Below are 13,438 nucleotides of genomic sequence, written 5' to 3' on the forward strand. Positions count from 1 at the left end.
AATTCACTTAAGCTTAAAGATGTTGATAAACTTCTCACCAAGCACTTTGGAAATACTTGGAGAACAATGGAAGAACTCAAATTTTTTGAAGATATTATCTTTAATAATAATCAACTAGAGCAGCTAGCAGTTCAGGAAGGAAGTGCTGATACAGTTCCAGATACTGAAAAAATGGAGGAAGCAACTTGTGAGTTCTTTGAAGAACTTCCTTCTATTTTAGTATAATATTTATATAATATTTTGTTTCTTAAATTACATTATTCTGAAAACAAAGCTGTTTTATTTTTATGAGCTATCATAAATAAAATTACCTGTAAAACTCTCCAAGGTAACATAAATACTTATTATGTTACTTTTATTATGTTCTTGCCGAATTTTAGTATCAAAACCGGCAATATACACCTCTTAGTATCAAAACCGGCATTCTCCATCATTTTTTTCAATTTAAAAAAAAACTGTTAATAATTTAGTTAATAACTTCTTCACCATTTGCTGTCATTTGCCATTGTCTTATATATTAGACTATATTTGTTTCGATATCACCTAAAATACAGCCGTATAATTGTTTTGCGTTTTACTCAAAAGTCAAAATGATGGAGATTGCCGACTTTGTTACTAGGACCCTCATATCTCTGTTACGAGCGAAGCCCGAAATGGACAATCCTAACATTGTACACAAATTTTTGTCCACTTCTAGCATTGTACCCCCAAAATATACAATGTCCGAAATAATCAAAATAGTTGTCGAAACGCTCATCGGTTCGAATCGATTATTATTGACAAGCGACACACCAAATCAAAAATTGAAAAATCGAATCGAAGAAGAAATAATTGTTCTACAATAGAGATATTGTTAGTGAAACATTTCAAAGCTTCAAGAGATAGATACATCACTATAATATAGGGAAGATGTTTGTAAAACATCTTAGATTTTCAAGAGAGATGTATGATAATTTAAAATAATTTAATTCTACGAATCCAAAAGTCAAAAACGCTGGTTAATTATGGATTTATAATCTCAGTTGATGCTTGTTTGTCGTTAATAACAAATGGGGAATAATCGTAAAAATCGATATGAATCGATATCTGATATATTATCTTAAACTTTGACGCATGGCTACTTATTGAAATTCGAACATTGTACAGCAATTCTTTTATACAAAGTCCGCCGATTATATATATTTCGGAGATTGTACAGTAAAGGGGTACAATGCTAGAAGTGGAGAAGATTTCTTGTACAATGCTAGGATTGTCCAATTTCGGACATTGTTCGTAACATTTCTACTACATTCAATTCAGTGAACAATGTCATCGAGTGAAGACGATGATGTGATTGCGATGTACTGGTACTTACGAAATAGAAAAAATTGGAAAAAGTTTGGAAAAAGGAAATGGTGGGTGCATCCTTTTATTGCAAGAAATCAAAAAAATAGAATGTTTGTTGCTTAAATTATTTTACCGAATGTCAAAAGAACTGTTTTTCGAGCTGGTTGAAAAACTCAGACCTTACGTCCAAAAGAAAGATACAAATTTCCGAAAAAGTGTGAGTGTTGAAGAAAGGCTGTTAATAACTCTAAGGTAAACAAATAATAATTACTTTTATTGCTGCAAATATGTATAATTTACAAACTTGGTCTAGCTAATTAATCTTAAGTAATCTAGTAATCTTAAGTAATTAAGTGGAAGGTCTGTTGCGTTTCTTCGTTAGAGAGAGGCCATGCATTTGACCATTGATTTCCACTGAAATTATTGTTGGGCTCACGGGAATAGGTGGTGCTAGTGTGGTTTGGCCACCGATTTTTGACATGAGGGTTGCTAGGCGCAGATAAAGGTGTGCTGGAAGTATACTCATTTTCGCCGTGGGTGTATGCAGTTACAAGAGGTGCAGGAGAAGGAGTTGTGCTCAGATTACTTCCGTGTGTCCATGAATTTGCGCTACCGGTGTGGAGAGATGAGAACGCAGATGAAGGCCTGCTACTAGTTGTAATGTAGCTGATTGTTCATCCGTTGGTAACTAAGACTGAGAATATAGTTTTAACTTTTTTACGACTGGAGATTTAAAACTTTTTTTGTCAGACTTATAAGAAGATGATGTTATTAAAGCAGCCTTTCCTCTTCTCCTTTTATCGTTGAATGCTTCCAGGTTGCCTTGAGGATCAGAAAAACCTCTTTTGGTGAGTCTGAAAAATCACATGTTAGAGTTTATCAGTAGAAAACACTGCGATCCTGAAGATTGAGACTGAAAAAAGTATGAAAGATTTGGATACCAATCAAAACTTTCAAAACTTCAGCACCCCACAAACTTCTGAAATTTATTTTATGTGAGGGAAACTGTGGAATGAATCACCTACAATGACGCCAAATCTAACTTACGTTCTTTCGCAAACATTCACCTTCGATACTGAATTAGAACCTGAACCGTAGGCGTGGACCATAAAAGAAAATGAAAAACCAATAGCTGGAACACAACTTTTTAAATATATAATTATGCTCAATATTATCTCGCTTGGAAATTGTTAGTAAATTAGTCCTAATAGGGGCACGAACCTGCCTCCAGACTCTATCTCATAGGTGGTCGGTAAAAATGTCGATAGTAAATTAATAATATCATAGGAATGTTAACAAAATAATAAATTATATGAATAAAAAAATATATAATAAAAAACTAAGCCTAATGGTTCGTTTTTATCGTATTCTTACGAGTATTCAAGTACCTGGTCAACTTCGGAGTACTGTAAAACCCAGAGAAATGAATAAAATTAAACACATTTGTAGTGATAATTATTCGTTGTAAACACTTTATAATATTGCTCTACTTTTTTTCTGGTAAAATGAGCAGAAAAAAGTTATAAGGCCCAAAATTTGTTCAAAAAATTTAATTATTTTTGTTAATAACTTTTTTATTTTCAATTTTATGATAAAAAATAATAGAAAAAAATCTAGAAAATTTACTTTGCTATAAACAATGTCTTATAACATTTTCTGCAGGGTTGCTAATTTATGAGATACAGGGCGAAATGTAAACTTAATCTAACTTTTCAATGGACCATACAGGTTTAGGCATGAACAGCGGATAAAAGGTGTGATAAAAAATGTGTCAGGTTTTGTCTCCGCCGTGTATGTTAATATAGGTCTAATTGCTGCTTTATAGATTCTTGTTTTTGTGTCTTGTCTTAGGTGTTTGTTCTTCCAAATTGTGTCATTAAGAGATCTCGCCGCTTTACTTGCTTTTAAGCTTTTTTTTTATACTTCTTCAATATCTCCGTAACTAGTTATACCGATTTCCAGATATCTAAAACTTGCTTCCTGCTTTATTATTTTTCCATCAATTTTGATTTGACATCGTAGTGGGTATTTAGATGTTGTCATACATTTGGTTTTTTTCTACTGATATTGTCATATTGTATTTTTTGGCTGTTGTATTGAAGATGTGAGTTAATCTTTAAAGCTGTCTTCGGTCGCGGCGATTAATGCGGCGTCGTCTGCATAACATATAATATTTGGATTTCTTTGTATTCTGTAACCCTGACCTTCACGTACTGCTTGTATTATTTCGTCCATTTTTATATAAAAGAGAAGTGGGTTTCACGAGTTACCCTGTCTGACTCCGCTTTGTACTGGTATACACTGTTAGTTTTCCACTTATCTTTGCCTGTTTTCGATTATGGAAGTAGATGTTTTCGATGGTTTGTATAATATTGATTGGTATGTTTCTTTTAATCAGTAGGTGTAAGACGATTTCGACTTGGATGCGATCGAAAGCCTTTGTCAGGTCTATAAAACATAGATATGCTAGTTTATTGTACTCGATGGCCTTTTCTGTGATTTGTCCTAGTACAAATACGGCGTCTACGAAGGATATTTCGGATCTAAATCCTTGTGATTAGATTAGAATAAGAAAAGTGGCCTTTCGGCCTATTCCACTGCGACCTTTTCAGATCTATTGTGGTCCTCTAGTCCTAGATAACATTCTCTAGCCTGAACCTTTTTATAAAGTCTAGTAGCTTCGAGACCGTACCTTCCATGTAATTATTTGCCGGTGGATTTTCTTCTCCTAATGCAAAGAACCTCACATTTGCCAGACTGTCACACTGACATAAAATGTGCTCTGCTGTTTCTTCTTCGAGGTGACAGAATCTGGACAGGTCATCATCTGATAATCCTTGTAGTTCATCTGATAAAGTTGTTAGTTTATTGATTTTGTTGGTTAGGACTTTTGTGGGAAGCTGAAGTGCGGTTTTTAGTAGATTTATACCTTTATAATTGTTGGAGTCTTCTTTATCTCCTTTTTTGAACATTGGTATCATTATGCTGTTTCTCCATGCGTCTGGTAGCTTGCAGTGCAATATTAATTTTTGTATAAGTTATACTTTCTCCCCCGTGTTTTAGAAGTTCGTTGGGTATTCCGTTTGGTCCAGGTGACTTTCTATTTTTGAGTGAATTTATGGCTATCTCTGCTTCCTGAAAACTGATTTCTATTTCGTGTCTTAATTCAGGTACATTATTGTGTTGATTATTATTTTTCTTTACTTCAAACAATTTCGTCAGCTATCTGTCCCATTCGTTTGGTGATATGTTATTGTATTCCTTCACTTCCGCCATTTCTTTCCGTTGGTTTCTTATGAATCTCCATAAAAAAAAAAACGATTTGTTACAATATACAAAACAATATATAATAATATACAAAATTTATGTATTAAGACATTCAAATGACATTGCTACATATCTCACTATTTCACCGGAAACACAAACATACGTAAAAAATAGTTTCCTTCGGGATCTTTTTCACTTTTTCGAATTTTACCATTTGTTGAGCTGAAAAGCTATAATTTTATTTTTACAGTGCCATCTATGGAATATGTTGAAAAATTTTCACCATGTTGTCATAAATTGACGTTATGACAAGTTTTCAATGTTCAAAATCAAATGTAACCACCAAATTCAAGTGAATAATTATTCTAATGTTGGAAAGGATACTATTTAAAGATGGATATCTAGATTTTGAAACACCCGTAGCTGTAGCATTCTTTGCGGTACTATGTCGGATTTTATATATAATTGTGAGAAAAATAATACCAGATAAATCGCCGGAATACGCTTGCAGAGTTATAAGTTTCATCCATGGATTCATAACTGCGTTTGTTGGCATAAACCAGTGCTTTCTCGTCGACAATCCATTCTATCATCCCTACTGGCGCACCACCTACACACAATCCGTTCTCTTAGCCTTCAGCGCCGGATACTTCATCCACGATTTGATATGGATGCTGGAGCACACACAAGATGAGAGGGTATTTATTGCACATCACTTCTACAGCGCGTTTTCTCTGGTTAGAGTGCTTTTCAAAGGTACTTCTGGAGCTCAAGCCAGCTGCTCTTTAGGAATATTGGAAATAACGAATCCCTTTTTACAAATGCGGTGGTTTCTGAGCGCGGAAGGCAAGTACCCCTCTGCGTTGTTTACTTCTATAGAAATAATGTTTTTCTCGGTGTTTCTCATCATAAGGATTATGATAGGAGGTTATTTACTAAAGATCGTATTGATGCATCCTCAAAATGACTGGGAATTTAAATTTATGTCATTATCAATGTATATTTTGTCATGGGTGTTTTTTGTTAACATGCTTCAATATATATTTGTTAAACTTAAGGATCCTAATAAAGATAACACGTAATAAGAATACAACTTATTTTTATTTTTGTGAAGTATGACTTTAATAATGAGTCTGCAATTGATTGAACAGAAAACAGGTTGTTTAGATCGATCTAGACAAGCTATTACATGGCGCGAAGTAACCAAACTGGAACAATACTACGTGGATTTTGTAAAAAACACAGTAAACTCTGTAGTTAAATGTTTAAACTGTGAAAAGTTCTACCATAATGGTTGCGCAAATCATCAAAAAAGTGTCGCAATATTCAAAATCTTCAAAAAGTCATAAGTACTTCTTTTTTCTTACACTCAATATATATATATATATATATATATATATATATATATATATATATATATATCTATATATATATATATATATATATATATATATATATATATATATATATATTATAGGATCCAACTTGTAAATACAATACATTTTGGAGACGGTCATCGCCGTATTCCCGTTATCCTCCGCCAATCCTCCAGGGCCAAGGCATGCTCTTCCTACAAACCAATCGAATCCATCGCTATTCTAACTCCTTCATTCCATGAGCGTCAAGGTCTACCCCTTTTTCTTCTTCCAGGGGGCTTATATCTGTGAAGTTTTTGGGGAAAAAGTTCGTCAGGCATTCTCAATAGGTGTCCAAACCATTTTAAACCTCTTCTTTCTATTCTGTCAATGACCGTTTCTGTAGCATTCATGTTATTTCTTGTAGATTCGTTAGTCTTTCTTTCCAACCATGATGTTCTAGCACTTCTTCTCAAATAATCAATTTTAACTGCCAAAAATCTTCTCTTCAGGTCTGCATGAATTGTCCTTACTTCAGAGCCATAATAAAGAACTGATTCAACCATGATTTGTCCTATTCTTTTTTTGTTCCTTTTGGAAATGTTGCGATACCACCATTAGGAGTTCAGGCATCCTACAATTTTGCATCCCTGATTACTTATGTGTTTATTTTTGGTTTCTCCCAAGCCGTTCTTATCAATGAGTGCACATTAATATTTAAATTTTTCCACTTGTTTGATTTAAATGTCCTCGTCTATCAGCACTTCAAACCCCCATTTTAATGTAATTTTTAATTTGTAACCCCCATTTTAAATATTCTCTATATAGACGCTTTATCATAAATTCTAGATCATAAGAATCTTGAGCTATGACGACTTGGTCATCCGCAAAGTTCAGGGAGAACAGTACCTCATTTCCTATGGGGATTCCCATTCCCTGGCAGTGGTTTCACCAATTTTGAAGGGCTGCCTCAATATATAAATTAAATAGTCTATGTATAGTATACTTCTGTGATTATTCCTAAAAGGTATGGACTAATGCCGAGTTGTTGTAAAGCTCGCCACAATTTAAGTCTTGGAACTGTATCATAAACCTTTTCTAGGTCGATGAAGGCTAGATATACTTCGGTACCAACCGCTATTCTTTTTTCTATTAATCGTTGGAGTATAAACAAGTTATCAGTGCAAGATCTACCGGGCGTAAATCGACTTTGGTCTTCGCTAATTAGATGTCCTACATCATCTTGTATTTTTCCATTTATTATCTTTCCAAACAATCTCCCGAAAGTAGGTAGGACACTTAATCCTCTGTAGCAGTTAGGATTTTTTCCATTAACCTTTTTAAAGATGGACACTTGGTGAGGGGTTTTCCATTCAGATGGTACTTTAATTTGTTGGCAGCATTGATTCATTAGAAAAGTTATTCGTTCTATTAGGAGTGGACCTTCTGCTTTAAGTAACTCTACAGCTATATTGCCAGGTCCTATAGATCGCCAGTTTTTTATTTTAATTAACGCAGTACGGATCTTGTTGTTAGTGGTATTAATTAAATTAATTAATTAATTATTTGTTTGCCTCTCCATACTGTATTTCTCTCCCATATATTCCAATCTGGTCTCTTGGAGTAAATTTTCAAAATGATTTTCCCACTTTTCTATAGGAATTAAGTTGCTTAAGGAGTTATGGGTGTTTTTCTTTAGATTAGTGATAGTTTTCCATGCTTTCGTAGTCTGAGAACCACCAATTAAATTTTCAACTTGAACACATTTTTGTTCCCACAAATTGTTTTTTGCTTCTTTTATTTGATTGCGTACTTCTCCGTTTTTCCTTTGTTTTATTTGTTAGCCATTTTTTATACATTTTGTTTTTTTTTCTTGTATCATTTTCTGTCATCCATGGTGATTCGTGGTGTTTTTTGTCGTTGTTCTCTGTTCCTAATACTCCATAAGCAATTTTTTTTATTATTGTTTTGAGGTTGTTGTATTCTTGTTCTACATCCATATTTCTTTCCAACTCATTTAGTTCCTTTTCTAATCTAGATTGAAAAAGATGTTTAATACTTGGTTAGAATAAAAGCTGCAATTTATATCTTCCGTTTTGTACTGTGTAGTATTGTTCCTCTCACTTTCGGTGTTCTGTTTGTAGAATTGTTTAAAGGGGCTCAAAAGATTAGCTAAAAGAAAGTAGTGATGTCTCCCACAGTTAGATCCTCTTTTTACTCTGCAGTCTTGGCACTTAAATTTTGATTTCTGTCTTATTATTATATAGTCTATGATCGACTTCTGTAGGAGTGAAGGTCATTCCCAAGTGTATTTATGAATATCTTTATGTTGGAATTGGGTATTCATTATTTTTAAACCAAAAAGTTGACAGAACTCAATTAAGCTGTCCCCTCAACCATTTTGACTATTTCTTTGTATCGTCCCACTACGTCATCGTCTATTTGAGAACCTACTCTGCCATTTAGGTCTCCTAACAGTATTACTTCTTGATAACTTTTTATTTTATCACAGATGTTTGATAACTCTTCATAAAAGGAATCTTTATCTTGTTGATTTGAATCGTCTGTTGGCGCCTAGATTTCAACAACTATTGTTTCGATGACGCACAATGTAACAGTTACTGTCAGAATTCTTTCAAAGATGTATGCATTGTCTTTTATATATATTTGTTAACGACTTTTTTATAAGAATTGAGACCTTTGATTTAGCGTGTACGTGTTTCTCTACTCTTGACCATATATGAATGTAGTCTTTAATCTGTTCATTTTCTTGGCCTTTCTTTTTGGTTTCAGAGAGCATATGATATCTATTTTTTGCTTCGTCATTTCAGTCAAAATTTCCATTGTCTTGTGAGTCATGCCTTGAGTGTTCCAAGTGCCCATTTTCAAAGTCCTTTTCTTTGTCAGGTGTCGTCGTAAGTTTCCATCCATATTTCGTGGCTCGGCGTCAGAATTTTTAATCAAAAGAGTTTCTTCCAGATGATGAGGAACTGATCTATAGCTCCAACCTCCAAGCTTGGAGGATCAGGATTTTCGGTTGGGGTTTATTCCCTTAGTCGACATGTTCCAGTTTTAAGGTGCCATAAACTCACCTTTCACCCTTTCTCCGCTGCTATATAACGCACATCCATTGTACGTCATATACCCGGTAATTACGCGACATATATCTGAGGACGTGAGAGTAGGATTTACTGGCAGAGCCGAGTTCTGATTACAGAACCCCAAACATTCTCGTTGGGAAACGGGTGGACATTTCTCAGAGTTTTATTGCAATATAAGAGTCGACATTTCATATTACCTCCTAGGTCCATAACCAGCCTTTAACCACCAATTTCGATCCTAGAGACAATGAAATCCAACGATTCCGGCATTTGGTGGAGAATATTTTATACTTTATGGATTTACAAGTAAAGTAAAAGCAATCATATACACTAAGTCATCTTATTTTTTAAAATATTATTTTAATGTACCTATCGTTTATACCAAGCATTTTTAATGCCATATAATAGAAATAGAATCAAAGCTCTAATAATTTCTTCCTACATTTTATTTTAATTCCATAACAACTTAAAATAAAAACCGAGCACTTTCAGACTTATAACACGTTTTTGTGAACCTACTAATAAACAAGAGAATATACTTGTATTACCTAGTTTCACAACGAATACACAATATTCTTATTATTATTTATTTTATCCTTCTGAAAAAAAAAACAGTTGTTCCAAATGATAAAATCTCACAGTCCATTTGTAATAAAAATTTAACATACTATCTAACTATTCATTTATCTGTAGCATTGGGGTTTGTATAGCTGAAGCCTTGGAACTGAGATTGGTCGATGGTCTCTAAAATTTGTACTTCTGTTATTGGCGTTATTTTCACAGCTTCCTTTGTAAAATTCGTGTCGAAGTACTGTGTATCTAACGGATGCCTCTGAAATAAACGAAAGGAATATTACTATATATTTTTAAACTCTGCTTAAAAATACTTTAACCCTTTCATTACTGTGGGGACATGTATATCCCAGCAGATTTTAAAAAATCTGCTGGCATCTGTTATTTCAACTTTAATGTTAACTAAACACGTGCATCAACAACTTGTAAATAATACAATTTTAGTAAAGAAAAAGGCTGCTCTGTTTTCTTAACCGATTATATATAATTTAGTTGCCGATTATATATATATATATATATATATATATATATATATATATATATATATATATATATATATATATATATATATATATATATTCGTATGAACTTTACACATTGCGGTTTTACATTAAAAAAATAATGACAATAACAGTAATAAATAAGAAAACACAAACATAGAACACATAAAATAAAAATTATAAAAGTCGAATGTTACAGCCTCGAAGCCAATCTCTTGCCTTGGAAGTGAGTTGGTGGATTTCTTGAAGACTGCCAGCGAACTTGGTGGTTGGCACTCGAAGGCGATGTGGTTAATTGTTTGTTCAACAGCGCTGCATTTGTCACATCCCGGACTGGCATTTATATTCCACTGGTTCAGAGACTTGTTACAAACTCCATGTCCAACTCGTATTCTATTAAGATTGCACCATTCACGACGAGGAAGAGAAAGGCGTCTGGTTTAATTGTAGGGTTTTCTATGAGATTAGCATTTCTGATGTCTGGATTCCATTCGCCCATCCAGTGCTCCTCAGTAGTGAAATCAGCCAATCTTGTAGCAGTTCTAGTAGGTGGATGTCTGGATTTCAGTCTTAACTCTCTTTGGTCTAGCTCAGCGATGTCTGTATTGGTAGTGCTGGGTTTTGTTGGCATTTTTGGACTAGTGTGTTGAGTGCGGCTAGTCGTCTTGTTGCTGGTGGAGCGATGTTGCATAAAGCTGGAAGCCATTGGGTTGGTGTGGGTTTTATAGTTCCCGTTATGTGCCTCATTGTTTGGTTTAATTGGGTATCTATGGCGTTTGTGTGATGACTGTTTAGCCAGACAGGAGCGCAATATTCTGCAGTAGGGTATACTAAGGACAGCGCGCTCGTTCTGATGACCTCTGCATTAGTTGCAGATTAACACAGGTTAGTGATATATATTGTTTATTTTTGATATTGTTTTTAACGATTTTACCATAATTTCTAAACGGGACTCTAGTGTTCTAGACGTTTTCTAATACAAACAGAGCTTCAAGAAGAAATTGAAAACCTCTCAAATATTTCTGAAAATGAATCCGAGGAAGAACTTTATGCTGCTCCAGAGTCTGATTATGTACCTGGTGACGGTTCTGCCTCAGATTCTGATGAAGTACCTGAGAATACTCCTGACCGTGTGGATGTAAACATCACTGCTTCCGACGAAGAAAGTTCTGATAACGCGTAAATATTTGAAGATGGGTCTGAAAGGCATGAATTGACTGCACGATCATCATCATCATCCAGCCCCATTTTCACATCCATTGTTGGATATAGGCCTCCTCCAAACGTCTCCAGTTCTCTCTATCTCTAGCTGCTGCAATCCAGTTTGTTTCTATTTCCTTAGGTCGTCGGTCCATCGGGTGGGTGGTCTGCCTCGACTTCGCTTGTCGGCTCTTGGTCTCCACTCCAATAATCTCTTCGTCCATCTTCGGTCTTCCATTCTAGCAACATGTCCAGCCCACCTCCACTTTTGTTTATTAATTCGCAGTATAATATCGTCTACACCAGTTCGTCGGCGTATCTCCTCATTTCTCACGCGATCTTTCAAGGTCAGGCCCAGCATTGATCTCTCCATTTGCCTTTGTATTACCCTCAGTTTTTCGGCAGTAGCTTTCATTAAAGTTAGGGTCTTTGCTCGGTAGGTCAAGACTGGTAAGATGCATTGGTTAAATGCCTTCCTTTTCAGGTGAATTGGGGTATTTGTTTTAAAAATGTCTCTCATCCTTCCATATGCCGCCCATCCCAACGTGATTCGTCCATTTAGCTCGCAGGTTTGGTTGTCTCTGGTTATTCTAATTTCACGACCCAAGTTTGTGTATTTATCGATTAATTCTACCTTGTTGTTATTGATCTGTATCTCTTCGCTGGGAACCAAATTGGTCATCTTAATATTGTTCTGAAGCTATTTTCTTGTGGCATTTTAAATTAATTACTATTTAAATGGGAATAAGCCACAATTAAAGGTTAAAATACGTTTATTTTAACTTTTATTTTTATAAACGTATTTTATCCTTTAATTGTGGCTTATTCCCATTTAAATAGTAATTATTATTGGTCATCATTTTGGTTTTCTTGAAATTTATCTCCAGCCCAGTTTCTGTAGTATGTCATTCAGTTCTTGGAGCATGTCTTTGATCTCTCCCAGATTATCTGACAGAAGCACGATATCGTCCGCAAAACGTAGATGGTTTAATCTTTTTCCATCGATGGATATTCCTTTCTATTGCCATGTTAGTCTTTTAAATGCATACTCAAGAACGGTAATGAACAGCTTTGGTGACATGGTACCATGTCACCATGACTGCACAATGGAATATACCAAATACAAACTTTTGTCTGAAATAAGAAATTCCTACCCAGAGAAATGGGATAACAATACTAAATATTAATCAAGGTTCTCGTCCTGTTGATCTTTTTCTAAAATTATATCCGCGTAGTTTCTTTATGCATATTGTTTCCTGTACATACCAAACAATAGCAACACCTCCAAAAATCATAAATATAAAATTAAACACAAGAAAAACAGATATGTTCTAAATGATGACAGTAATTGGTTGTACTATGGTTATGTGTTACATTAAAGTACCATCTATCTCACACTACTGGTCACAAAACGAATCACTTTCGAATTCCCTCATAAAAAAAAGCTATTTGAAGAAATCGCTGCTTATTCCTGCTATCTAAGTCCTACTATAATAATCCTAAAAGAAATCGTAATACATTAAAAACATACTACATCGATGAAGTAATTTCTTGTTTGAAACAAACTGTTATAAAGGCGAGAACTGAGAGTTCCCATCAGTCCATCGACGAATCAATGACTAAGTTCAAAGGAAGATCTGTCCTAAAGCAGTATCTTCCTATGAAGCCAGTAAAAAGAGGTATAAAAATATGGCAAAGAAGTGATTCTTTCACAGGTATATATACGATTTCAATATTTACTCAGGAAAAGAATCTACACCAACTACTGGAACTCTACAAGAATGAGTTGTTGAAACTCTAGCCAACACCATACGGTCACCAGATGTGTGTCTATGCTTTGATAGATTTTTGGCTTCGTTCAACCTACTTAAACACCCTTAATTTTCCATGTTTAGGAACTTATGTATATGGCCAATCGGGTAAATGTAGCCAAATTTGAAAATAACAAAATATTAAGGGGTGATATGGAGTTTTTAGTTTCATCCGAAGGAATTTTATTCTTAATTTAAATGGAAAGATACAAAAGAAGTGATTCTGTTGTCCAATTATTACAGTACAACTGTTGAAATTATCAACAGAAAGCTAAAAAATGGAGAAAAAGCTGACTTCACTTGTC

At 34.5% G+C, this 13,438-nt stretch overlaps 2 protein-coding genes across 2 annotated transcripts in view; one reads left to right on the top strand and one right to left on the bottom strand.

The window, feature by feature from the left end:
- The first annotated feature begins 4,885 nt into the window (after nucleotides 1-4,885).
- Nucleotides 4,886-5,680, top strand: LOC140450031 (TLC domain-containing protein 5-like). Its single transcript, XM_072543452.1, has one exon. It carries the CDS (start codon nucleotides 4,962-4,964, stop codon nucleotides 5,673-5,675), a length of 714 nt encoding a protein of 237 aa, XP_072399553.1. The 5' UTR covers nucleotides 4,886-4,961; the 3' UTR covers nucleotides 5,676-5,680.
- A 3,942-nt stretch (nucleotides 5,681-9,622) lies between these two features.
- LOC140451486 (uncharacterized) overlaps nucleotides 9,623-13,438 on the bottom strand; it is a 61,761-nt gene continuing 57,945 nt past the window's right edge. The window contains exon 8 of the mRNA XM_072545313.1: nucleotides 9,623-9,881. Coding sequence (XP_072401414.1) covers nucleotides 9,729-9,881 — 153 coding nt within the window. The 3' untranslated portion in view covers nucleotides 9,623-9,728. The remainder of the gene's footprint in view (nucleotides 9,882-13,438) is intronic.

The sequence above is a fragment of the Diabrotica undecimpunctata genome, chromosome 9 (assembly GCF_040954645.1).
Source record: "Diabrotica undecimpunctata isolate CICGRU chromosome 9, icDiaUnde3, whole genome shotgun sequence".
NCBI lineage: Eukaryota > Metazoa > Arthropoda > Insecta > Coleoptera > Chrysomelidae > Diabrotica > Diabrotica undecimpunctata.

What these genes read in the sequence shown, in the direction of transcription:
- LOC140450031 (XM_072543452.1), top strand. Translation starts at nt 4,962, where the DNA reads ATGTTGGAAAGGATACTATTTAAAGATGGATATCTAGATTTTGAAACA.